The sequence below is a fragment of the Corylus avellana genome, chromosome 6 (genome assembly GCF_965113065.1).
Source record: "Corylus avellana chromosome 6, dhCorAvel1.hap1.2, whole genome shotgun sequence".
NCBI lineage: Eukaryota > Viridiplantae > Streptophyta > Magnoliopsida > Fagales > Betulaceae > Corylus > Corylus avellana.
Window position 1 is genome coordinate 30,117,275 of NC_142495.1, and position 26,687 is coordinate 30,143,961.

The window sequence follows — 26,687 nt, forward strand, 5'->3', positions numbered from 1 at the left end:
CCGTTCTAATTACAGTGCCGGGCCTGGCTCTTGCCAAACATAGCTATAAAGAGAGTTAGGTGATGCTTAGACTCTGTGGAAAAGTCGCCTTCTTTTCCACAAAGGAAATTAATTTACGTCGCTTTCTTTCTATATCGTTGCATGAGATTGGGGAACTGGGCCGGTTCTACCGGCCGTTGCCCAGTCAAAGACGGCAATGTTAAAATAAAGTTGACTCAATGCTTTTTTTATTTACATTGTTTTGCCTTATCCCTTGATCTTAATTTGTTGAATATACAATTTGGTGAGCGTAAAATATTAATTAATTTGAAAATGTGTTTAGTCAAACAAAAAAAAAAAAAAAAAACTTCATAATGAGTAAAATTGTTTATACTTTTCATCTACGTAACTCATTTTTTACCGCTCTCCAGACAAGGCATACTATCCAAACATGTCTCGAGTTGCCCAAAACACATATCCGGTAATATAAAAAAAAAAAAGAGTAATATTATTGAGTAGACTGTTATATATATGACTATCATACAATTGGGATGACATAACTAGCTATAAAAATCTGCCTTTATTTGTCTTTTTAATTTTTTGTAAGTGTTGATCTAATTAATGACTAATTTTTACTACTACATCATCAAATTGTATCACAATCGTATAACCATGCATTACTCTAAAGTAAAAGTAAATTTTATGGACCTGTGGTATGATAATTGACAGGAATTATTAAAGATTATCTTCAATTCGGCTGCTTGGAAGTGATGTGCAGGCATGAATATCATATGCATAACGAAAAAGATGTTGCATGCTTTTTCAACAACATCGCTCTAGAAGATCTCTTACTGATCAACTACTTTAATTGACTTGAAATATAGCCATGCAGTAGGATGAAATCAGACTTTTTTATTGGGACCAAAATATGAATGAGATCGACCTTAATTAAATTTAATTTTGATAGGGTCAAGTTTAATTTTTAAGGCGTAAAGGAAAAGAAAAGAGATATAGACAGCATAATGGAGCTGGTTGCAAATATTGACTAGTAACAGATATACATCGGTGTCTCATCCAATCATTTAAGAAATAAAAAGATGATTCACATAAAAATAAATAAATAAATAAAAAGATGGTTAAATCTTGAATAGAAGTAATTTATTATGGCATGAGTCATTTGCAAATGACTCAACTACTTCACACAACTTTCACCAATGGCCGGGATGGCTTGTTGCTTAATTAGTTAATTAAACATCACATCAGGTTTTCTCAATCAGTGGCCGGTCGCCTCTCTCTCTCAAGGTATACTTTCTTGAGTAATGTTAAGGAACATCTTTTTATCCTCGACCCTAAAGTTGATGTGGCTTTCAAAATCACCATTGGATCAAAATTCAAGTGTGATTCATCTAAAATTTAATGATGATTTTAAAAGCTACATCAGCTTTTAGAGGATAAAAAGATGATAAAAAGATGGTCCATAACATTACTTTACTTTCTTAAAAAGAAAATGATAGATTTCTAATTATTTTACAATTTTGGACATATTTTAGTGAATTACGACGTTTCTCTAACCACATTCTTACACGTGTCAAAAGTTAGTACTGTTACTCATTCGGCTAGGATGTAAATCTTCTATACATGCATGTGATGATACTCTATATATATAGTCTTAACCATCAATCATTTTTTTGGTCTATTCCATAAGAGAAAATGTTATAAAGATGGTCTTTCTCGCTCATTCATTTGAATAGAAGAAAAAATGATAAACTAATTGAAAATGCTTTTAAACACAAAGCGTGAGTAGCCCACTTAATTAACAAATTAGTTCAAAACTTTCAATGTTTGAAGAGAAAAAGTAAGTAAAAATATAAATCAGCTATAATGTTGGGAAAATTCCAATCAGCGAAGAGACTGGGGCTGGTGATCATGGCCAAAATGATAGTTAGAGGATGATCACCTCAATAACCAGACAAGAGGGGGCAAATGATCGATTCCTCTCACCATCTAAATTTTAATGAGCCGAACTTTTAAAGTAGAGTGGCTTTCACTTGACCGCTATAAATTATGGAAATCCAACATAAATTATTTAACCAAACAATGCGTAAGTAGGGGCGGGTCTTTCGATTGATTGGGAGCTATAGGTTGTTTGCAATTAATTTGATTAGAGGTTGCTTACTAGATTTCTTTTTTAACATTATTGGCCCTTTTAAAATCAGATTGAATTTACTTTAGGGAAGCTATCGCAGGATTACAATAGATTTGATGGGATTGTGTGAAAAGAATCTTTTGTCCAACTATTCAACGATTTAGCTTCTGTACTGCAAAAAACAACTACAGATCGAACACGTAACAACTTGACCGCTCCTAGCTAGGATAGAAACCGCGTTTGTTTGATACTCGTACAATGAATTTACCAAACAAATTAAAGGTACTAAAGTTGTACTACTTTCAATTAAAAGTGAAAAAAACATGGAAATACTTTTGTAGATCTATCCCATGCATGCATGCATGTTCTTCTTGTTCAAATCAAATTATACAGTAAAGATTCTCTAATGGGACCTCAGTTTTGACAATTAGTGTTGCAATCACTAAACAAATTGAATAATTATCTCTTAATTAACAAAAAATTGTTGCCGGCGGCCACCCCAAGTCTTTGCGACACTTATTCAAAAGCACAAAATGTCAAAAACGGGTTCTCATTAATGATTTAATTATCTCTATCTTTGATTTTTCACTTCCTATGTTTTTTCCTCTAATTATGCGATTCCCATGCATTAAGAGTCTACGTGTTAGGTGACCTGTCGAGCCTCATCACCTCGAGAAGCTGTTTATATAAATCCCACTTCATTACATCTTCTTCGCAGTACTACTACACAACAATCATATTGCTGACGTATATATACACAATTCCTGCTGTTACAACAATGGCCGCTTCCTCTTCTTCTTTCGTAGCCGTACTTACTTTGGCTTTCTTTTTGGCCTTTTCTGGGAGCGTCAATGCTCAACTTTCCACTAATTACTATTCGAAATCTTGTCCAAAGCTCTTTTCCACTGTGAAATCCACCGTGCAATCCGCAATATCAAAGGAAGCCCGCATGGGGGCTTCTCTCCTCCGCTTGTTTTTCCACGACTGCTTTGTCAATGTAATTTTTCTTTTCCTTTCTTTTTCTCTTTGAATGTTTCCAGAGTGAATTTTTTGGACCTTAATTATATAACTTATATATCTATACTACATGAATCATGATGATCATAGGGATGTGACGGCTCCATTCTCCTGGATGACACATCCAACTTCATTGGTGAGAAGAATGCAGCTCCCAATCGGAACTCTGCCAGAGGATTCGATGTCATTGACAATATCAAGTCGGCAGTGGAGAATGTGTGTCCGGGTGTGGTCTCATGTGCTGATATAGTTGCTATTGCTGCTCGAGATTCCGCTGTCACCGTAAGTTCTTAATACCACGAGATTAACTATTCGAGTAATCACTTAATTAACATATATATAATTGTGGGCAAAGTCGTGGATTGATTAGTCATGATATGTAGTTGAGAAATTGACATGTTTTTTTGTTTTCTTTCTTTCTCATTTTTTTGGTTTTGTTGTAATTTTGCAGCTTGGAGGACCCAATTGGAATGTGAAACTTGGAAGAAGAGACGCTAGGACTGCAAGCCAAGCTGCAGCCAATACCAGCATTCCACCACCAACTTCTAACCTAAACCAACTCGTCTCTAGCTTTAGTAAAGTGGGGCTTTCCACTCGGGACATGGTTGCTCTATCTGGTTTGATCTCTCTCTTATTATCTTAAAAAGTAATTTTGTCTTTCCATTTTTGACTTAGGAATATTAATTTGGCTAATTCAAATCATGTCTTTTTTGTGATAATTCTAGGGGCCCACACAATTGGCCAAGCCAGGTGCACAAGCTTCAGAGCTCGCATATACAATGAGACCAACATCGACAGCTCGTTTGCTCAAACAAGACGATCAAATTGTCCGAGGACGACCGGGTCAGGGGACAACAATTTGGCACCTCTTGATATTCAAACCCCCACAGGCTTCGACAATAACTACTACAAGAACCTCCTCCAAAAGAAAGGACTTCTCCACTCCGACCAACAATTGTTCAATGGTGGTTCCACCGACTCGATAGTGCGTAGCTACAGCAATAGTCAGACTAATTTCAATTCTGATTTTGTGGCTGCAATCATCAAGATGGGAGATAACAAACCACTCACTGGATCACAGGGAGAGATTAGAAAGAACTGTAGGAAAAGAAACTAAGAGTTTTTTTTTTTTTTTTTAAATTATCGTTGGATTCAGAATAAACTGTCTAGCAGTTTTGCTTTAAGCATATATTATGTGCTATATTGTGATCAGGGGCGGAACTATGTACTCACACGCCTTCGGTCCATATATAGCCTCCTGAATTTTTCAAGTTGTCTTTAAATTTTATACTTTTTATAATATGAACCCTTTAAAATTAGTTTTTGCTTCTGATTATGTTAGTAGAAAGTTACACTGATGTGATCAATTGTGGGATTGAAAATGAAATTTGGTACTTTTCCTCATAATTTATATATATGGAGATCAAGTCTTTAGGCCTACAGACACTTCTCATTGTATTGTATGTCAAAGTAGCTCGCACTATATATGTGAGAGGTTTATATATATATATATATATATAATTGAATTTAAAAAATGAAAAATATAACATTCTATATATCACTATATCTAGCATATATAAATCCTTAACATACTCATGGGTCTATTTAAATGCTCTTAAAAAGAAAGTTATCAAAGAAAAATTTAAAGTGTAAACCAAACTAGGACATTAAATGCTCAATCTACAACTAAAAGGTTAGACTAATGAAAATGGAACTAAATAGTAACTAACCAAATGCATAACATGCTAATATTGGTACTAAAAATGAGATTAAGCTAAAGGTTTACCTCTCATTGAAGACAACCCACAAAAGAATTCATTCTCTCTCCTAAACTCACTCTCTCTCTCTCACACACACACTATAGGGTTTACTCAGCAGTGGCAAAAATGGAGCTTAAGGGCGTAAAGGTGATGTTTATTAAATGCTCCTAGACTATCATCGAATGTTCACTATCAATTATTTAGGATTCAACTTCGAACGATTACAAGAAATTCTTAAAAGTCCAAAATTTCAAATCCAACCACTTTGGAACAAATCCTGATTAATGTCTTATTCTGTTTCATTAAGAGGGGTGTTACACTCACCAACCAAACAAAACCCCAAGTTTTAACTCATTGGAAAGATAGCCGGCCTTCAAGAGACCCACATGCAATCAAGCGTCAAGGTCATTTTTAATAGGACACAACACAAATTTTCTTCAAATAGGTTTGGAGAAAAAAATTTACGATCTATTTTAATAAATGCAAAGTGTCCCCCAACATGTGAGAGACATATATTTTTTTTAACATTCTCAATAGTCATTGATTACCGTTAATTCTACTAATCTCTAAGAACTCAAATATTGATTTTCAAAAAACTCAAACATATTAAATGACACTTAACATTTATTAGAGTGATCATTTCCTCCAAAATAATTTTTTTTTAAATTGTGTTCTGTAGAAAATTTGGGAGAATTGCACCCACTACAAACGCAAGGCAATAAATGAACACGGCTTTCAGTGCAGAGACGAGTTGTACGTGAAGCTCGTGGACATGGCGGAAAATAAGTTATCTTATCAATTCATTTCAAGTATTCCAAGGATACGTACACAATTTCTTAAAGACAGTTAGGTGATGCTTAGACTTTGTGGTGGAAAAGTATATATGATTGCTTCAAAACGAAACATCACCTTAACTACTCATGTCGGCTATACAACCATTGGCCAGTCAAATATAATGGAAATGTAAAAAGAAGAAATTTGACTCAATCTTTTTTATTTACATTGTTTTCCCATATCCCATCACTTCATGAGTACAACTACGACCATATCTTTGTTGGTCGGATATAAAGATTTCGATTCGTGTTTATATGTTGATTATATAATTTAATCTTAATATATTTAATTAAATGGGTTAAATGACATTTTAACCTTAACTCATTAATTTTATGTAATTTGTGTACACTTAATCCTATATGAGATTATTGTTCCTAATTAACACCGATAATATAAAATAAAAGTAAATATTTAAGTTTATGGACTTGTGGTGTGGTATTTGACAGGGTGATACTTAATTAGAAGTGATGTGGAGGAATGAATATGAGATACATGCATAACGAAATTAAAAGATGCTGCATGCCTATTCAACGACAGCATAGTACTGGAAGATCTCTTACTGATGAACTACTCGATCTAATTGACTTGAAATATAGACATCATATATAACGGAGGTTGCAAATATTGACTATTAACAGATATACATCATAACATCAATGTCTCCACTCCACTCATTTTAAAGAGAAAAAATGGTTAATTCTTGAATATTAGTTATTTATATATAATGGAACAAATCTTTTGCAAATTACTCAAATACTTCATCTGACTAGCTAGTCACCAGTCACCACTGGGCTGGCTTGTTGCTTAATTAGTCAGACATCACCATCAGGTTTTCTTAGTGTGCATTACTTGGGATGCAATCCTTGTTAATACCTTTTAAGTGGGTGTGCATGATTCGTTGGATTAAGATCCCCTACAATTTCTTTAAAATTATAGAGTTTTAAATTACATAATTTATATCATCATGCATTAAAACGGTTGAAAAACGCTACCTATTAAAAATGTGACATGTTATCGAGGTAATTAAAAAGAATTTTCCTCAAAAAAAACTTCCTTCTTCATTTTTGTAGAGATGTTTATTCTTCATAAAATCAAAAGATAATTTTTTGCGCAGTTTTTTTACAAAATCGAGAGCAAGAACTTGATAAAAATATATTCAATTTTTAACTGTAATATACTACATTTTTAATATGTGGCATTTTTCAATCTTTCGATTTCTAAGAATAAGCAAAATTACGTAATTTAAGAATCTACCATTTTTAATAAATTGTAAGAAATCCTAATTATGGTTCGTCCACTCTATAAAAAAATACAATTTGGAAATAGCCGAACTATTATCAAAGCTATCTAGAGTAGTTTGGCCACCTGACAAACACCAAGCCACGGTAGCCAGTAGCCACCCTCTTTATTTTCTTTTCTTTTTCCTTTTATAAATTTATTGTTAGAATATTATGAGCCCTTCATTTTGAATGAAGGGCCCAGATCAAATTTACCAAAACAAAGGTACTAAAGTTGTACTTTCAAAAGTCAAATATCTTTATGAAGTGAAAAAGTACTGTGTTCGGGAACTATCGCTTCTCCTTATTTTTATTTCTCCCAAAAAGAGTTAACCTTTTTTCTTTTTTTTCTTTTTTTTTTTTTTTTTTTTTTTTTCTATTTCCAATCAATATTTTTTTCTTTTTCTCTCACAATAAATTTAAATTTTTTCTCTCCTTTATATTGCATCAATTACTTCTTATTATTATTCAAGTAAAATTATTTGCAAAACTTTTTGTAGATATATTCCATGCATGTTATAGTACTTGTTGAAACCAAATTATATATATACAGTAAAGATTCTCTAATGGCACAGTTTTGAAAAATTGTGTTGCAGACCATAAGTCTTTGCGACACTTTTTCTAAAGCACAAGAACACGCGTACGTTCTTGAAATATCTATCTTTGATTTTTCTTCACTTTGTTTTTCCTTCAAATTTCAATTATGAGACTCCAAATTTCCACATATACAATGACACCAACATCGACAGTTGATTAGTTTGCTAAAACAAGGCAATCAAATTGTCCGAAAGAGGAGAGGGGACAACTAACTCAGGGGACAACAATTTGGTACCTCTTGATATTCAAACCGCCACAGGTTTTGACAAAAACTACTACCTCCAGAAGAGAGGACGTCTCCACTCTGACCAACAATTGTTCAATGGTGGTTCCACGGACTCGATAGTGCGTATCTACAGCAATAGTCAAAGCAGTTTCTATTCTGATTTTGTGGCTGCACTGATCAAGATGGGAGATATCAAGCCACTCACTGGATCAAAGGGAGAGATTAGAAAAAACTATAGGAAGATTAACTAAGTTTTTTTTTTTTTTTTTTTTTTTCCCTTGGACCGCGAATAAATTGTTAGGCAGTGTTAATAATATTTTATTCTCTAGTTTATTTCCTTTCCATTCTAGAGTTTATTTTATTTCCTTAGTTTACTACTCATATATATATATATATATATATATATATATATATATATATATATAAGAGTTAATCTCTCTCTCTTTCTCTTCCCTGTCTCCTTTATCTATTCTATATTTTATTCTTCAGTATATATATTCAATATGGTATGAGAGTTACTTTCTTGTGGCTTCAATATTCTTCACGTTTTTCGGGCATCCTTTATGTGTTTTATGATTGTCTCATAATTCCAGTAGTCCACACGCTACATCATACCTCTAAAGTTGTTGCCCGTCTCTTCCACGCCTTCATCGCAGTTCAATATGTTGAAAAAATAATCTAATAATCAAGCTTGTTTTAATATGTAGAAAATCTACCGCCAACGCGTCTAGACGTGCAGCCATGCTCCGCCCAAACTTTATGCCCATGCATCCACGTGCTGCCAAAGTCTTCCAATTGCCTTGGTCGTAACTCCACTCGACAAATTGGTGGCCAGTGAATACATTACTGCCGAGAACAGCCTCAGTAGCGCTCCCACGGGCCTTTCCTATGTTCGACAACTGTCCTTCACTCGCCCACGCGCCTTCATCACAGCCAATGCGTCATCCAACGCGCATGCCTTTCTCACGCGCATGCCACGTGCTCCAATGGATCCGATGGCCAAGTCAACTGGGTCCAGGCCTAATCAATCCCAATCATCAGATTCAATTCCTCAAGCTTCAGACCGGTTCAGGCCAGCCTGTCAACCAAGTTTGTTGGGTTAGACCCGGTCCATCCAGACTAAGGCTGACCGGCTCCATTCATAGATCAGCCCATTAGGCCCAATCCACAACGCGCTCCAGCCGGTTCAGCCCCGTTTTCAGAGAAGGATGAGATCTACAATATGTGATTGTGATTGTGATTGTGATCTTTAATTGTGTAGAGCCTGCACAATGAATTTACCAAACAAATTAATGCAGGTGCGCTAGCTAAAGTTGTACTTCCAATTAAAAGTCAGATATTTTCGTGAAGTGAAAAACCAGATTTTAGTTTTTGTAGATCTATATCATACATACATGTTCGATCAACTTGTTCAAACCAAATTATACAGTAAAGATTCTCTAATCTGATGTTATCACTTAATTAATTCACAACAAAGATATATCTACAATATTATCAAGAGAACAAATATGCTTCTTGCTAAACCAATCACTTCCCCTAGCTATGTCAGCCACCCATTCGATCTCTCTCATGTACATATGTTTTGAAGGTGATCCAATGTATGATTCAACACTTTACAAAAGTACAGTTGTTGCATTGCAATATATCTCTATCACTTGCCCTGACATTGTCTTTGCAGTTAACAAGATCTGTCAATTCATACACATGTCTACTAATATTTACTAGAATTTTTAGATATCTAAAACATACAATATCTCATGGTCCCCTCATTTAAAAGAGTCGTTCAATTCTCTCCCACTCATAACTTATTATGACGTGGATTGGATGAGCAATCCAGAGATCATCGCTCTATAAGTGAATACTGTATTTTTCTCGTTCCTAATCTAATTTCTTGGAGCTCGCACAAACAATCTACAGTTCCACTAAAATCTACTCCAATTTTGTATTGCCATAATGTTGGCTTGGGATACTTATTTGACTTCGAATGAGAATTTCATGCATGCTCGAAACACATAAAAATTGATTATCATTTTGTTCGGAACAAAGTTGCCTCTAATAGTCTGGTTCCTCCAGTTTCTCTCAAGTGAAGATCAAATTGCAAACATTTTAACTAATCTTGTACTACATTAAGTTCAAACAACCTCAAGAGCACAAGTCTTATTAAGTCTCTTTACAAATTAAAGAAGCCACCAGATAACGTAGGTGACGAGTGGGTGACGAGTAAATGACGTAGTGATTGATCAGATCAGTGAAAAACTTTTTATAAATAAATTGAAGTAAAGCTCGATCGCCCAGAATATTCACGGGAGTTAGCATCAATTCAATGACAGTATACGCTTTTCACGGCATCAAGTCGAAGGAAGACAAATAATGTGCATCCAAAACCTTTTATTGCTGTGGACCTGCCACTCAAATTATTTATCAGCTTATAATAAATGCTTCTGCAGACTGCAGGCAGTTTTAGTCGGGATTTAGGAGGGCAAAATTGTAAATAACTGTTTGAACTTTGAAAGCCCATGCTTCCATAAATTTGATCAATTCCAACAGCGGCCAGTGACGCCATGCCACATCACATTGCACTCAGTCAAACCAAAGCAGCATGAAACGTTTCCTCATGCATGATGCAGCTAGGCTCTTCTATTACTCATTTCCAACAATTACGGAGAAATAACTATATATATATATATATATATATATATATATATATCTTGGACCACATAAAAATGTTCCTTGATAAAAAGGAAAAGAGAGAAAGTTCCATATATTCCAAGGTCCTTTGATTATGAGATTCCACACGTACGTAGAAATTCCATGCCATGCATGCATGAAGTGATGAACATAAGTCAGTGTTAGGTGACCGACGGAGCCTCGTCACCTTGAGAAGCTCTTTATAAATACTACTTCATTCCATCCATTGGTCACATACACTTCAACTCCTACTCTTATACCAATGGCTGCTTCCTCTTCCTCTTTCGTAGCCATACTCACTATGGCTTTCTTTTTGCTCTTTTCTGGGAGCGTCAATGCCCAACTTTCCACTAATTATTATTCGAAATCTTGTCCGAAGCTCTTGTCCACTGTGAAATCCACCGTGCAATCTGCAATAGCAAAGGAAGCCCGCATGGGTGCCTCTCTCCTCCGCTTGTTTTTCCATGACTGCTTTGTCAATGTAATTTTCTCTTTCTCTTTTAACGTTAATTTCCAGAGGGACTTTAATTTTTTGGGACCTTATATATATGAGTGCATCATGAATCATGATGACAGGGATGTGACGGCTCCATTCTCCTTGATGACACATCCAACTTCATTGGTGAGAAGAATGCAGGTCCAAATCGGAACTCTGTCAGAGGATACGAGGTGATTGACCATATCAAGTCGGCAGTGGAGAATGTGTGTCCGGGTGTGGTCTCGTGTGCTGATATAGTGGCTATTGCTGCTCGAGATTCCGTTGTCATTGTAAGTTCTTAATTAATATTGCATGCAATATCTTGATAATTAATTGACATGTTTTTTTTTCCTTCATTTTTTTTGGTTTTGTTGTAATTTTTCAGCTTGGAGGACCCAATTGGTATATAAAACTTGGAAGAAGAGACGCTAGGTTTGCAAGCCAAGCTGCTGCCAATAACAGCATTCCTTCTCCAGCTTCCAGCCTGAACCAACTCATCTCTAGATTTAGTCAAGTGGGGCTTTCCACTAGGGACATGGTTGCTCTATCTGGTTTGATCTCTCTCTTCTTATCTTAAAACTACTCTCATATTTAGACTGATCATTTCTTTTAATTTTATATTTTTATTTCTTTTAATTTTATTTATTTTTTCTGCATTTTATACCATGCATTTGCACTTATATTGTAATGATCATATAAGTACGTCATGTAACGCACTCCAATATTACATGCATGTTAGAAAAAGTACACCGAGACAAGTGAAGTACTACATTACTAGCTAGGGCAATACCTATTATACCCCCAACATGCATTTACTACATTAATTACATGTATGGTTATATATATATGTTAAGGAGAACCATTGGGATTATAGAGACATTAATTTGATTTTGGCTAAGTCAAATCTCATGGCTTTGTGATAACTGTAGGTGCCCACACAATTGGACAAGCAAGGTGCACAACCTTCAGAGCTCGCGTGCACAATGAGACCAACATCGACAGGTTGTTTGCTCCATCAAGGCGATCAACTTGTCCAAGGACAACCGGCTCAGGGGACAACAATCTGGCACCTCTTGATATTCAAACCCCCACACGTTTCGACAATACCTACTACAAGAACCTCCTCCAAAGGAGAGGACTTCTCCACTCTGACCAACAATTGTTTAATGGTGGTTCTACGGACTCCATAGTGCGTGGCTATAGCAATTGTCAGTCTACTTTCAATTCTGATTTTGCGGCTGCATTGATCAGGATGGGAGATATCAACCCACTCACTGGATCAAAGGGAGAGATTAGAAAGAACTGTAGGAAGGGAAACTAATTAGAGTTTTTTTTATTATTTATCAATCCTTGAAATATATATATATATATATATATATATATATATATATATATATATATATTTTGTTAAGAATATTATGTTATGGTTATTTATTTCTTTATGTATTATAGGTCTACTAGATTTACTTTTCCCTAGTCTATTAGGTTAATTACTTGCTTATTACTTATAACCTCTCTATAAATAGAGGTCTCTGTAATCATTCATAATCAATTAATATTAATATAATATAGTCCATTATGCGCTTCCAATCTTTCTATTATTCTTCTGCTCTTCTATATTTCTCCATTATTCTAACATGATATTAGAACTATTCTAAGATGGTATCAGAGCATATTTAACACACACACATGTATATATATATATATATATATATATTGCGAATAAACTGTTTAATTAGCAGTGTTGCTTTAAGCATAAATTATGTGATTAATTATGATCTTTAATTGTAGAAACAATCTCTTTATGAAATTTGTGACTTTTCTTTAATTAATCGTGACTCTTTACATTGGGTCTGTGTCGGTAAAGTTCAGGATGAAAAATAATCCGTTTTCAATTATGCCCAATTTTGAGATATATATTGGTGTCGGTTATAGTTTCGCCACGTGAATATGAAGCTTCAATTAATTTGTCAAAAATATTAATCAGAAGACATGGTACGTAAGAGCAAAGTGGGACACTGTACAAGATATGACGAGACGAACGTAGGGATCACTTGGGCTACATCCCTGATCCCTGGCCCAGTTTCAACTTTTATCATTTTTTTCTTATTATATTCCGTCTTCTGTCTGCCATGCAATTATTACGTGAACAATAATTGCTCATTTTGGTTTCACAAAATCAGAAAGAAAGAAAAATGATATTAATATCTTCATATATATATATATATATATATATATAACTACAAGAAACAAACAAACAAGAACAAAATATAAAGCTAAAAGGGGTGGATCTTTTTCACTATAAATGGGAAAAGAGAAAAGATAGGGTAGCTTAGTGAAAATGTACCAAAAAAAAACTTTTGCTCCGACTCAATAAACAACATGGTAGGCATAGAAGTTTGCCCTCTAAGAAGAAGAGGAAGGAACGAAGGAAATGGAGTCCAAGATGAGATTCATATATTTTTGATTCAATACGTTTGTGTCCATACAAATATATTTGTATAAATTAAAAAACATCTAGCTACCACATGATCGCATCAATATTAATTGTCATTTAATGTCAAAAGATTTCTCAAGCTTCAATTACGAGATTACACTCAGCCCGCTTCTGAGCCCATGGGCTCAGCCAGCGAGTCCAAAACTCATTCTTTTCTGCACACGAAGCCCAAACGTTGGCACAATATGACAAAGAAGTTGAACCCAAATGATTTGCCAAAGTATTTTAAACGGCCCTTTTGAACACATGTCGGTCTAGAAATCATAATGAAATAAATAAGCAGTAGATGGAACCGAATTTTATTATAAGATTGATTAATGGTTTCAGACCATATAGTATAGTTGGAGGGTTAATATTTTTATTGGCTTGACTTTATATACACTTTCGCAGCAACATTTGCGCTTGCTTCATGATTTATATATATATATATCATTCTGTAATGATATATATTAATAAAAACCAATTTGAGAATCTTTCATAAATACGTGGGGTCTAGCTAGAATTAATACTTCTAAAAAATAACAAAAACAAAAATTAATTATTGCATGAAAAGCCGTAGAGAGAAGTTTTATAATCCTGTTGCTGACATGCATGGTATTGTAGCAGATGCAAGATGTGAAGGAAGCCACATAAATGCCACGCGATGTGAACAACTTTTATATATATCTTCTTCAACTTCGCATGCATGCTCATGCATGTGTTCCTGCTTGTTTCATATTCGATCAATGTACAATACAAGGCCTTAATTAGTAATTACCCAAACTAATTTTATTTATTTTCCTTAGAATAATGTTAAACATTAATTTGTACGAAATATTCCTGGACATTAATTACAACCAATATTAATTTCCCTTTCCCCTCGAGATTCGAGTGCAAACATATGATCATATGAGAGAGAGAGAGAGAGAGAGAGAGATGCTTAGACATTGGTCAACTGGGTATGAGTTCTAAATTTTAAGGCTCAGAAAAATTAATTTGTTTAATTACCATTAATTATAAGCTGAAACCTTCTTTTCCTTCCTTCTAGGATTAACCATATGAATTTGAGCTGAGGATGAAACTTATATTAGTTTGTTTAATCAAATGATCAGCCAAGCTTGAATCGAGCTTAAACTTGGTTGATTTATCATGTCGAGTCTAATTCGAACATGGTCTTAAAGCTCGATTCGAGCTTAGCCTAGGTATAGCTTTTTAAGCCAAACTTGAACAATTAATCAATACTCTTGATTATAGCCTTAATTAAACAAAGTCATATTATATTCATTGGGCAGGAGGTATTCTCTATTGGATCTGGCATGCATGATGTTATTAAAATAACAGCATGTATACTGTATTGTAAGCAACGATTAAGATTGAATCTCAAAATTGACTTAATTTTAGAAACTTTTAATAAAAGAGCGAAAATGAAAAAATATTTTGAAAGATTCAATCTTGACCAAATCATTCTCTGTTATATATACATTCAGACTAAAAAAAAAAAACACCTATTTTAATGCTTTGATGAAGAAGACTACGTTTACTATCAATTATGTGTCATATTCATCGTCTCTTTTAAATGAAAGTAATTGTCAAGTTTGCCGACAGCTTAAGAAGGTAAAAAGAAAATGTATCTGGCTGGAATGGAGTGAATTAGGTCAATGACCATTAGAAATTTACCTTGACCCCCTTCCCCCCTGTCACTAACTTTTTTCACTTGGTGCCTTATAAATCAATTGATCATTCAATTAACACAAAACTGACTAATTCTAAGATATATATATATATATATATATATATGTTCTGCATGTGCAAAATTATTATTTTTTTAATCGAATTGAGCTAGTGGACCATCTATAGTAATTTTTTTAATTAACAAATGGATTGACATAAGATTAACATATTTCTTCTTCTTCTTCTTCTTCTTCTTTTTGGTGGTTATTGTTGTTTGTAAACTTGGATGTTTGCAAGGAGTTGAGTAATTTAAACATAATGGTCGGTGAATAGTTAAGACATTGGAAATCCTCGCTAGCCTCACATGCAACAAGAAGTTCGAGATTGGAAATAAATGAAGCTTGTGGTTGTGATAAACCAAAACCTAATAAAGTGAATGTTCCCAGCAATTAATAATTGCCTTAATTACTTAATTGACTCTATCTACCTAGTATACATATATATATATATATATATGTACAATTAATGTTCCCATTGCATAAAGGTGGGCCAAAATATAATCTTTTGGGAAACAAAGAGAAGGAAGATAAAATTGTGTACATGTTGATGATTTTAAATAAGGAAAATTGAGGGAACATGTAAAGAGATCGACAAGGAAAGATGCGACTAGCTTAAGCAACCATGACCCAAGACCAAATTCCATCACATCTATGATATAGCTAGCTCTTATATATGGTTTCTAGAGAGACTTGAATGAGAGAGAGAGAGAGAGAGAGAGAGAGAGAGAGAGATAAATAAATAAATAAAATTTTAAAAAGCAAATAAATAAAAGAGCTAGAAATAGTGAAGGCCAGCAATGAAGTTCCTCATTATATAGCTTTCTTGCTTATATATCCCACTCAGGCTGAAATCCACACGCCAAGGAAACCCAGCAATATTGAGAAAATAATAGCTGGCTGGACCATTCACCACCCAACAAATACATACGTCTACTTCATTAAGTGCTGTAGCTAGCTTCAATTATTTATATATATAAAATATATTCTGAAAAATCGTGCCAAACTTATAGTAAAAGTTTTCGTCTGGCTAAGAAACACGATCGAATTCGTCCATGAATCCTAATTAATTGTTTGAAGGGTATTCATGTATTGATCAAGATTCTTAAATATCTGGAGCAATTCCTAGACAAACAAGTTTTTCTTTCTTAACGCATTAACAGTACTCAAATATATCTGGATTAATTATATCGTTGAATTATTTTAATAACCAACTTAATTAATTTAATTGGATTGCTTCACGGAGTATATTGATTTACAACGTAGGTTCAATTACATTTAGATAACAAGATTTTGCTCTTGGGTATTGCCATAAGTGCTTAAATTATTTACTTAATATTCAATAAATTTCCAATAAAAAAAAAAAGGTACTTAAAAAGGTTATATACACACACACATGCATATACTAATTACCAATATATAATTGTTATAATCGCTAGCTAGCTACTATCAAGCTGTTTAGTCATTCCATAAATAATCTTACTCGGCAACCTCCAGCTAGCTATAGCTTCTATATTATTCAAAAAAAAAATTAAACCGACATAATTAAAGTAGTCAATTTTAATCAATTTTAATTTTAATATTTTAATATTCTCCCTTTGCAAAAATATTTTAATGGAAATGGAAGTAGACTGTATTGTCAATGTTTTAACTCAGAACTCATAGTCTAATATTATATTAAATTATTAATTATTTTAACATTTAGATTGCCGCATTTCAAACTGATTAGTCATTCTTGAGAATATGGTTCAATGGAAAGGAGAAATAAACAAGGTGTGAACAACCAAAATAAAAATTATTACTTCTAACGTGCTCTAATAAGATCAGAAGGATGTTAATATATACACAGCCAACAAAATAGAAAAATGAAAGTGTTGAAACAAAGTGGAACAAATGGCATATGTTGCATATGATGTTCACCTATGAAACCAGAATCAAAGAAGCTTCTGGCCTACACCTACATTAATTGGGAGGATCACAACTATACCTTCTGTCTCCCCCAACTTCAAACAACAACACATATATTATTCCCTCAAATGGCATGGGCTAACATGTGCAAACAATATATGTACTGAACTCATCATCCTGCATCTGCAGTTACTCTCTACTTTTTAATCCATAATTCCCACCTATGAACTAATGTCGATGTCTAAACCCTCAAATGAATTCATTTTCCTAGGTTTTTCTTATGCTTAATTATTTTCATAAAATGTGAACAATCAACAAAGAGAAGTGGAAAACGACCGGGAGATCGATTCAATATGAAATATAATTAATATATTGCATGATGAATATTAGAACAGTAAGTAAACGACCAGAAACATCAAATAATAAATTTCTCTTCCTCATTTTATTCGACTTAATTGATTCATAATAAAGGGGAGAAAAAATGGGATTCTTTGCATGTAGTAGTCTAGGAAATTAACCAAAATAGGAAACAATATTATCATTTGAAAGGGTGCTATAGTCGGAAGCACTGGCTTGTTGGGTGTACATAGAAGAAGAGGAGGAAGCAGGAGGAAGAGGAGGAGGCGGCGGTGGAGGCGGAGTTGGCGGAGGTGCAGCAACCGAAACAGCCCCGGAAGCAGCGAGCAAAGCCACATGATGATGATGATGAGAAGATGGCATGATATTAGCTTCCCGATATTTATGCTTAAGTATCTCAGCCCTCACTGCATTGAGTTCAGCTTGTAGAGATTGAACTTGCTGCTGCAAAGCTGAGATGGCTCCCATGCAGCCGTAGACCGGGTCTCTTAGCCTCACGTTCGCCTCATAAACAAGACTATTTGCCGCGTCGGCTCTTTGACTCTCCGGCACCTCCTGAGTCATACCATAACGAAATTGTTAAATTTGATCAACACTTTTTTCTTTTTTTAATTCATCCAAATTAAGAAAAGGGGATTAGGATAATCACCATTAGCATCTTGGAGACGTTGCTAGCACCAAAGACTTTATGAACAGAAGCGAACTTGTGGGGTTCATGGGGAGAGAAGTATGGAGAAAAGGGGCATTCTTGAGCACACCTTCGTCTCAAGAGCTTACAAGCAGCGCATGGAGTAATGGTGTTTAGGGTTCCAGGAGGACCTAACATGTGTCTTCTTCCCATATGAGAAGAAGAAGCATCGGTCTCTCTCTTTATCCTCTTCCCTATCTCATCAAATCTCTCCCTAGTAGAACAAAATAAAAAACCATATATATCAAAATTATGATTCAAAAAAAAAAAAAAAAAAGAGAGAAAAAGAAAAAGGAATTAAACAACTGTGCTGATGATGTGATGGAAGATATATATTTCTTACCTGAAAATGGCAAAAAAAGATCAGAGAGATATTTCTTACCTTTCTCTGGACATTCAGGCATGCTCTCTGGTGTGGACGTGGACTTGCTCAGAAAGAGAGAGAGAGATGAGGGTGAGGGCTTGAAGGGAAGAAGAAAGGACAGTAAGGGAAGGATAGAGTGTGCTTAAAAGGCAAGGAAAGTGGTCCACTTGTGTTGTTTATTAAAGAAATTGAGGCTGAAATGGGAAAGAAGCTAAGAAGCTAATAAAAACAATATGTTAGTTTTTTGGTGATCGATCGATGTTTATGAAGCCCTCTGCTGGATAGATGTACGAGGAGGATTTCAGAAATTATACTGTGTTTTCCAGAGAAACAGACCACTTTGACATGCATTGAGCATCAATGGAGAGAGAGAGAGAGAAAATGTATAAATGCCAGCTGCTGTGTGACCGCCATGCTCACGTGTGAGTCCTTAAATGTGTTTTGACTTTTTGAATCAACCTCTGAGTTGCTGCATGTGGGTCTTGCTTCTTTCTCAGGGGAGACCTAAATAAATACTAGCTAGTGTTTTATAATCATCAGAGATTTGAACATGTTTCTGTTAATTAATCACTTTAAATTAACAAAGCATTAGAATTTAATGGGTACTGTTGAAGAGAAAAATTAAGATGATCAACTGTACTTTACTTGGCATGTTAGTTTCTTGTCAAAATCAAGACCCACCTTGATTAAAAAGACCATATCTGGGATCTAGTCACGAAAATGATGTTTGATATCACCATCATATCGCCGTGCAGAAACCGCAATCCTTTCTGTGAAAGGCTATGACTAAATGCACACCCAGTGACTCTCACAGCCATCATTTAAAACATCTTGGAACTCTTAATTTACCATGCGTGGATTTCTTTTTTTCTATTAATTAGTTCCGTTTGATTCGACATTTTTTTTTTTTTTAATATTTTTGGTGTTTGGTTTGACAAAACACGTGATGAAACCGAAAACATTTTTTGTTGAAATTTTTTATTATTATTATTATTTTAATTTCTGTAAAATGGTTTTCTTTTTAAAAAAATAATAAATCATTTTTTGAGTTTGAACTTTTTGTTCTCATACATTTTTATTATGAGCCAAACACCAAAAAATATTTTCCGACAGAAAACATTTTACATCGAAATAAATAGACCCTTAACATGTATTGAAACACAAGTCTTTTATGTTTGTTAATGTGTTAAGGTTTCTTTTATTTTTTATTTGAAGACTGTTCTATGTGGCATGGTGAGAACTAGCTAGTTATTTTTGTGTTTTTAGGAGTATTTTTGTGATTGAGTTATTTGTTAATGTTTTTTATTTTGGTAAGAGAAGACAAAACAAAAAAGAGAACAATAATTTTAACACTGATTGATCCTTTAATGAAGTACCACCCTGAAATCTTTGAAGTTTACTGGCACTTGAAAGAGCTTAGTTTATAAACTACACTAGGCTTTCACATGATGTTAAGAGAAAAAGATTGAACACCCTTCAGGATAAGTTAACCATCTTTAGTGTTTATTAGGGATAAATTGATAGATACAGCTGCTGATTTTAAGACATCTCACCCACATTATCATGTAATGAAATCATCGTGGTTACAGAATCTTGAATAGTAATTTTTATTCCAACCACTTGGATTTCGCACCTCTGCGCCGTGCATAGAGCTGTCAACTTCTTCCAACTGTTTCCTCTTCATTCTCTTTTCTTTCCTCTTTTTCCTTTTTCTTTTCATCAACTCAATGAATCAATTGACTTCTAATAACAGGAACATTAACATGGCGCACGCATGCTTTGATATTTTACACCAAACAGATTCAAGAAGACAACTTCTCTAAGCAATGGACTCTTCTTCTAAAGCCGAATCTGTCAGTAACCACTAATACATATTGTAGCTTCTTGATCAGCCTGTGAGGTTTAGCTTGAATGGTTGATTCGTTTAGTTAATATCACGAAATCGGTTGTTTGAGTCATCATTTAACCGATGACGGGCATATTCAGATGCAAAGTGAACTTATCTTAAAAGGGTTTTACCTCATTAAAAAAATAAAATTTTAAAGAAAGTTGTAGTGAGGTAAGGGGGAAAGAATCTAGCTAGTACTTAATGTGGGGCTAATTTTTTATAGAGAAGACAGAAAAATTTTCTCTTGGCTGTGATGTTGTGGAGTGTTATATCAAAGTGGGTGATGAAAAGGAGGGAAAAGGAAGAGAAGGAGGACTACTTGGAGGGCATTAAATTAAGTGAAATCCGATTTTTTTTTTTTATTATTATTATTATGGGCAAGGCGAAATTTGCTTAGAATGCAAGGAAATGGCACCATCGGTTCTTGTTTGACCCGTATTTTAAGGCTAGCACGTCGCCCCGTTGTTCTCTCATCTCCAACCTAACTTTTTTCTCACTCTTTCACTCCCTCTCTTCCAATTGCACCAAATCCAAAACCACCACCCACCCACTTCCACCATATTTGTTCATATTTACAGTCAATTGCTTGACCTTCTCTTAACCTTAAACAATTAAATCCTCAAAAAAGGACCTCCAAATTCATTCATTCACGGTCTATCTTCAAAAGTCTTATTAGATCCAAGACAGACGTGTCAACTTTTTTAATACCAAACAAACATTCGTTTCAAATTTCCAATGGTCAAAATTCATGGGAGCCATGTCAAAGACCGATTAAACCTTTATTTGCGCATGAACCTGGGGCCTAGCTATTTCTAACTATCTTCTACTGCAGCCTTCCCGCCCCATCAATAGTTTACCAACCCCCTTCCCATTTGCAGGTGTAAGCTGCTGAGGCATATATGACGGCAGTTGGGACAAGTTAGGACTCTTATTGGTAGAATATTTCTATTTGATTGGCCTGGATTTAGCTAGGGTTGATAGTATTTTTCAAAAGGTTGAATTAATTAGTTGGATTTTATAAATAACAGATTTTTGGTGGGACAACCGTCGTAGAGACTTTTAGCAATTTTTTTCCTTGAATTGTTAGTGAGGGAGTCCTTATGATACCGAAACAAACAACAAATTATTGAGGATCCAAATTCGGACAACAAAGCCGCCAACAATATTAATGCATAGTGTATCCATCTATGCATAAATAATATAAATAATAACAGTAAGTTTGAGTTTTATGCTTTGTGATGTAAGAACTTTATAGTTTAGGGCTGGCAAAGCAGGTACCTGATACATATCTGTTTATTCTATGCATACTTTTTTATAATAAGATTTTAGATTAGATGCATGAATTATTTAAAACCTTATTATAAAAAAACATGCATAGGATAAACGGGTACTTGTTTTGTTAGCCCTGTTTATACTCGTAATCCTTCTTCTATTAATGAGACCGGAATGATTTCCCTTAAAAAATTTTTTTTTTTTTTTTTTTTAAAAAAAAGGTTAGAGTCTAATTAAATATGATTAGCCAAAGGAGTGCAATAACATAATATAATTAATTAATTTGCCACAGTCGTCTATGCCTTTGATAAGACACATGCCCAAAAGAGTGAGTGTCCAGAGAAGGAAGAGAGATTTACAAATTTCCATTTCACTAGATGAGGACATGTTTGTAATCTGCTTACCATAAAGTATGTTATCTTAGTGCTATGAAATCAAATTTATGCTTGAAAAATACGTAAAAATCTGTTTATTTAACTGCCACGTGTTTTGTTTCACAATTTCTTTTGTTGGGTTTTGTCATTTTGTGATAGCAGCATCACATGGAAGGCCCTCGGCCCATTAGGTCAATTGGGATCAATAAGGATGAGGCCAGGAAGAGGAGGTGCTTTTGAACAAAATGAGGCCCAATGGGATAGCATGGCCGCGCACAGTTGCAACCCAATCGATTGGTAATTCTATGGGGTGAGACTCCCTAAGACCACAAGCGGATGTATATATGCTCAAAACTATAAATAATATACATGTATTTCACTATATATATATATATATTCAAAACCCGGGGAAAGGAGAGAGGGGCCAAGTTTGTTATTATTAGAGCAATTAATATTTTACATTATATATAAGGAAGCGGTTTACGCACTGGAACCATTTCCCTTATACAAGCCCCAAACAATAATAAAAAAGGGCTGGCGGATAAAAAAAGAAGGGCTAACGGATCCAATATCAAAAAAGAAACAAAATTGCAAGAATAAACCACATTCAATATAGATCCTCATGGCCGTTGGTATTTGCCTTTTCAAGTCCATTTACCAATTATAGATTGAAAGCCCCTACAAAAGGTAAAACAAAACACGTCACATGTATGTTATTTCTTTTACATTTTCTTTCTTTAACTTTGCTCATATGCCCTACCAAATCCATTGTCACTAACTTAAAAGCATTATACGTGATTTCGTCATCACTCCCAACGTTCTACTATGACCCTTGGCCCTTTATATATCTCTCACTTTGAACGTTCGTTGTGATTAGTCACTATATCATCATTATGTCACGAGAAAAGCTACAACAATGACAAATTGTGATTAGAGGAATGTTGAAGAAATAAAATTTTGGTAATAATGCTTATGGCATAAGATATTATTTATAATTATAAAGAGTCTGGCTTTGATCAAGTTCTTCTTAGAAATGAACCAATGAAATTTGGACAAGTGTTGTAATTCCAACTAATTCCATTTCAATTGAAACAGTGTTGAGCTTTGTTGATCCAGACGATTATTTTACTGCAGAGTGTGAAGATGAATTGAGAGGTCGAAATTTTTTACAGCTTTAGCCGTTAACGATTAGATAAACGATTTGGCGTTTTGGCAATAGAAAATTTGACATTGGAATTCGTTCCAACTTTTTGCTATTTGGGGGCGCTTACAGTCTACAGACCATCCACCATTATAGTGAGAAAATGCGGGATGTCGTTTTATGAGGAAATACGGCACAGATGGGCCTACCAACATTTACTGTGTTTGCCCATAAAGCACGCACAGAAGCAATCATGACCATCAATGTTGGCTCGAGATTTGGCCCAAAACATGTTGAATTATTAAGTATAGGATAAGGCGGTGATCAATGATGAACGCTGGGCTCAAATCAACAAATAACCCATTTCAAGTGGGAATGGACCCTAATTATTTTATGGTTCAAACTTTATTTTATTGTATTGTGTGATATGACAATATATTGTACCTAGTAATATATATACTACTAAATATATGGAAATGGAATCTAATCTAGATGATGAAATTGTTTCATCTCCATATTTCATGCCAAAAACAATATCTAAAATAGCATTTAAAAAAGAAAATGTTATTCAATGAATATTCATAAATCTCTTGGATTTTAAAGCACTGAATGTTGTGTATAATGGAAATTAGCAATGACAGTTTTTAATGAGTAGCTCAATCAACTGTGTATTATATCTCATGAAGCAGAGGTTACTAGTTCAAATCTCTCCTCTCCTTTTTTTGTATGGACATAATTACAAAAAAAAAAAAAAATCATCCACAATGGCGGCCATTTAAATCTTTTGAGGCATGGATCAATTGATTCAATTAAAATGACCTCTCATACTGGAACAAGTACTGGGACATAGTACAATTAATGCTAACACATGCTCACACTAAATGAAAAGGGAATCAGTCTTCTTTTCTCTTCGATCCATTCTCAGTACTGCACATAGTTCAATTAATGTCTCTGTGTCTTCCAAATTTTAAAACCCAATTTCAAATTGAAGCTAGCTCCATCTCTTCAATTCAATTCAATACCCAGACGAACCATTATTTTAATATATTGACTTATAATCAATATAGTCAATATAGTAAATATATTCTACCACTTTAAAGCAGGAATATATATATATATATATATATATATATATATATATTTCGTGTGAAACTCCTCCAATGGGTAACATGCATGCATTGTCGAGACCCATGAGTTGAGCTCTCTATCTCCTATCTATCCTAATTAAGTATCCTTTCAGTCAATAATTTTAACAAAACATCTCCTACAAGCATTGTCTATGTAATTAATTAAGCACCTAAATGAAAGTTATTGAAAGTTGGTTTAACCTCATTATTATTTCCATTAATTCACCTTTAAAACTATTTATATATTACAAATCCAATCAAAGAATATATACATATACACACACGCTTGTTTTAAAAAGGAAACTAAACTAAGATATCAAAAACCAAGGAAAAGGATCTGCATCAGGTTTTGATAAACGACAAAGAAGCAAGCACTTTGTTTGTGCGTTTTTACAAGATCTTCCATTCACGTTTATTATTTAATGACAATGGTGGCCGGCGACACAGACGACGTAGAAAATTTGGAAATTAACATGAATAGTATCAAGGACATCATCGTTTCACACGATCATGAGAAATGACGTTGAACACAACAACGTACGTAGCCCACAAGAACCCAAAAAAAAAAAAAAAAAAATCATAATCATATATAAAATAAAAGTCACTGCTAATTAGATTTACCTTGGCCTGATCGATGACCTACAATCGCCAAGAATGCACTCTTCATGTTCCCCATTGAGTAGCAGCCTCGGAACCGATTCGAACCTTTACGCCTTGCACCAAACGACAACGTTGAAGTAGGCGATCTATGATATTTTGGCGATACTGAATATGCTGACGACGACCACGACGATAACGACGAAGACGAAACAGACGACAGCGACGACGACGGCGACACAAGAGCCTTCCTCGGAGACAGCTTGGGGAAAATGGCGTACAAGACGTTTGGCTTCGAGCTCTTTTTCATGGAGTTGGAGATGGAGTTAGAATAATAGGAAGGAGGGGGCGTGAGGGGAGGAAGAGACGCCGCAGAAAGGGTGTGCTTAGGTGTTCCCGGCTGTGACTCCCACGTGAAGGGAACCGCACCGGAAGCGCCTCCGTAGTAGAGCACCCTGCAAGAAGAGTTGGCCAGAGAGGTCTCCTTTGACAGAAGCCTTGGGAAGATCTTGCCAGCTTCCTCATTGGGAAAGTTATGGCTTCCACTGTGCATTTTGGATTGTGGGGGTTAATTTCTTGGATCGATCTTCTCAGTTTTTTTGGCAGATCTGAAAGATTCAAGATCCGAAAAATGGAGCTCTGTTTGAGAACAGGGGAATTAATATTAATTTGCGTACGTATATAGGTCTTCGGTAGCAGTTGTCTGGGGATGACTATTTTATTGTTCTGCAATAATCTGCACTGCACCTCATAAAAATACAATAATTAATAAAGCTTGCGCATTAACTATATATTAAAGAGGTGGGGACTTAATATTAATGGAGTTGGATTTCCTCATTTTAATTAGGAAAATATTAGGTGTTCTTCTAGTGTTTACCTGATGTGCTCTCAATTGTGATGTGACTTTTAAAATTATCAATAGATTAAAAGTCAATAATAAGAATCTCAAATTTAACAATAATTTTAAAAATCACATCATAATTAAGATAACACAAAAAAAAAACACTAGAAAAAATCTAGCATTTCCCTTTTAATTGATTGTGATGAAATTTATTATTATCCACTGAATTATGGGGTAGCTATAGATATTCTTTAAAAAAAAATTAATATGGTAGATGCGTGTAATTAATAATTATTGACGAATCTGGGTGATTGATGGGAAGATTGACGTGGACTTACTTGGACGGTCGATGATCACTGCGATGACGAAAAACAGTTGAGCAGCAGGGAGGGAATTTGGTGATGGAAGAGCAATGTTTAATAAATGAGAACCTGTCCGGGTGCATGACTCCATGAAAAGCTGTACGTATTAATGGTGGGGTTGTAACTGTAGGGGAAGGTAGACGATGCTGGCCCAGTAATTACGTTTTATTGCATCTTCTAATTGAGACCCTCTTTGCTTCTTATGAATGATTTAGAGCCATTATTAATGGGTTTTAATTTGGTACGTAGCAGCGAATTTTTAGGATAATCCACCGTGTAATTGTTTATGCCAACATGTTCTTGCTCATTAAAACCCTAGCAATTAATACATACCAATCTTTGACACCCACTTTAATTGGGAGGGTGGCAAATTGTACAATTATGATAATATAGTGTTGTAAGGGACCGCTTTTATTTGTCATATCAGTCACTAAATAATTAAATTTATTTGTCATATTTTATTATTTAAATTATAAGATAATTATAATAAGAGTTGTAGTATCCAAATATTTTCCATTATGATAACTAGCTCCTCAAGGAAAAAAAATTGTCATTATTAAATT

At 34.4% G+C, this 26,687-nt stretch overlaps 4 protein-coding genes across 4 annotated transcripts; 2 read left to right on the forward strand and 2 right to left on the reverse strand.

Annotated features, from left to right (window-relative positions):
- Positions 1 to 2,857: 2,857 nt before the first annotated feature.
- LOC132186851 (peroxidase P7) lies at positions 2,858 to 4,473 on the forward strand. The gene is made up of 4 exons (XM_059600950.2): positions 2,858 to 3,122; positions 3,233 to 3,424; positions 3,594 to 3,759; positions 3,868 to 4,473. The coding sequence occupies exons 1-4, from the start codon at positions 2,904 to 2,906 to the stop codon at positions 4,257 to 4,259; spliced, it is 969 nt and encodes a 322-aa protein (XP_059456933.1). The 5' UTR covers positions 2,858 to 2,903; the 3' UTR covers positions 4,260 to 4,473.
- A 6,305-nt stretch (positions 4,474 to 10,778) lies between these two features.
- LOC132186979 (peroxidase P7) lies at positions 10,779 to 12,579 on the forward strand. The gene is made up of 4 exons (XM_059601111.2): positions 10,779 to 11,005; positions 11,101 to 11,292; positions 11,388 to 11,553; positions 11,932 to 12,579. The coding sequence occupies exons 1-4, from the start codon at positions 10,787 to 10,789 to the stop codon at positions 12,321 to 12,323; spliced, it is 969 nt and encodes a 322-aa protein (XP_059457094.2). The 5' UTR covers positions 10,779 to 10,786; the 3' UTR covers positions 12,324 to 12,579.
- Positions 12,580 to 17,564: 4,985 nt separating this feature from the next.
- Positions 17,565 to 18,571, reverse strand: LBD15 (LOB domain-containing protein 15). The gene is made up of 3 exons (XM_059601895.2): positions 18,541 to 18,571; positions 18,120 to 18,372; positions 17,565 to 18,025 (listed from the first exon to the last, which is right to left on the reverse strand). The coding sequence occupies exons 1-3, from the start codon at positions 18,552 to 18,554 to the stop codon at positions 17,627 to 17,629; spliced, it is 666 nt and encodes a 221-aa protein (XP_059457878.2). The 5' UTR covers positions 18,555 to 18,571; the 3' UTR covers positions 17,565 to 17,626.
- Positions 18,572 to 24,653: 6,082 nt separating this feature from the next.
- Positions 24,654 to 25,635, reverse strand: LOC132187739 (uncharacterized). The gene has a single exon (XM_059602159.2). It carries the CDS (start codon positions 25,472 to 25,474, stop codon positions 24,932 to 24,934), a length of 543 nt encoding a protein of 180 aa, XP_059458142.2. The 5' UTR covers positions 25,475 to 25,635; the 3' UTR covers positions 24,654 to 24,931.
- Between the last annotated feature and the right edge of the window lie 1,052 nt (positions 25,636 to 26,687).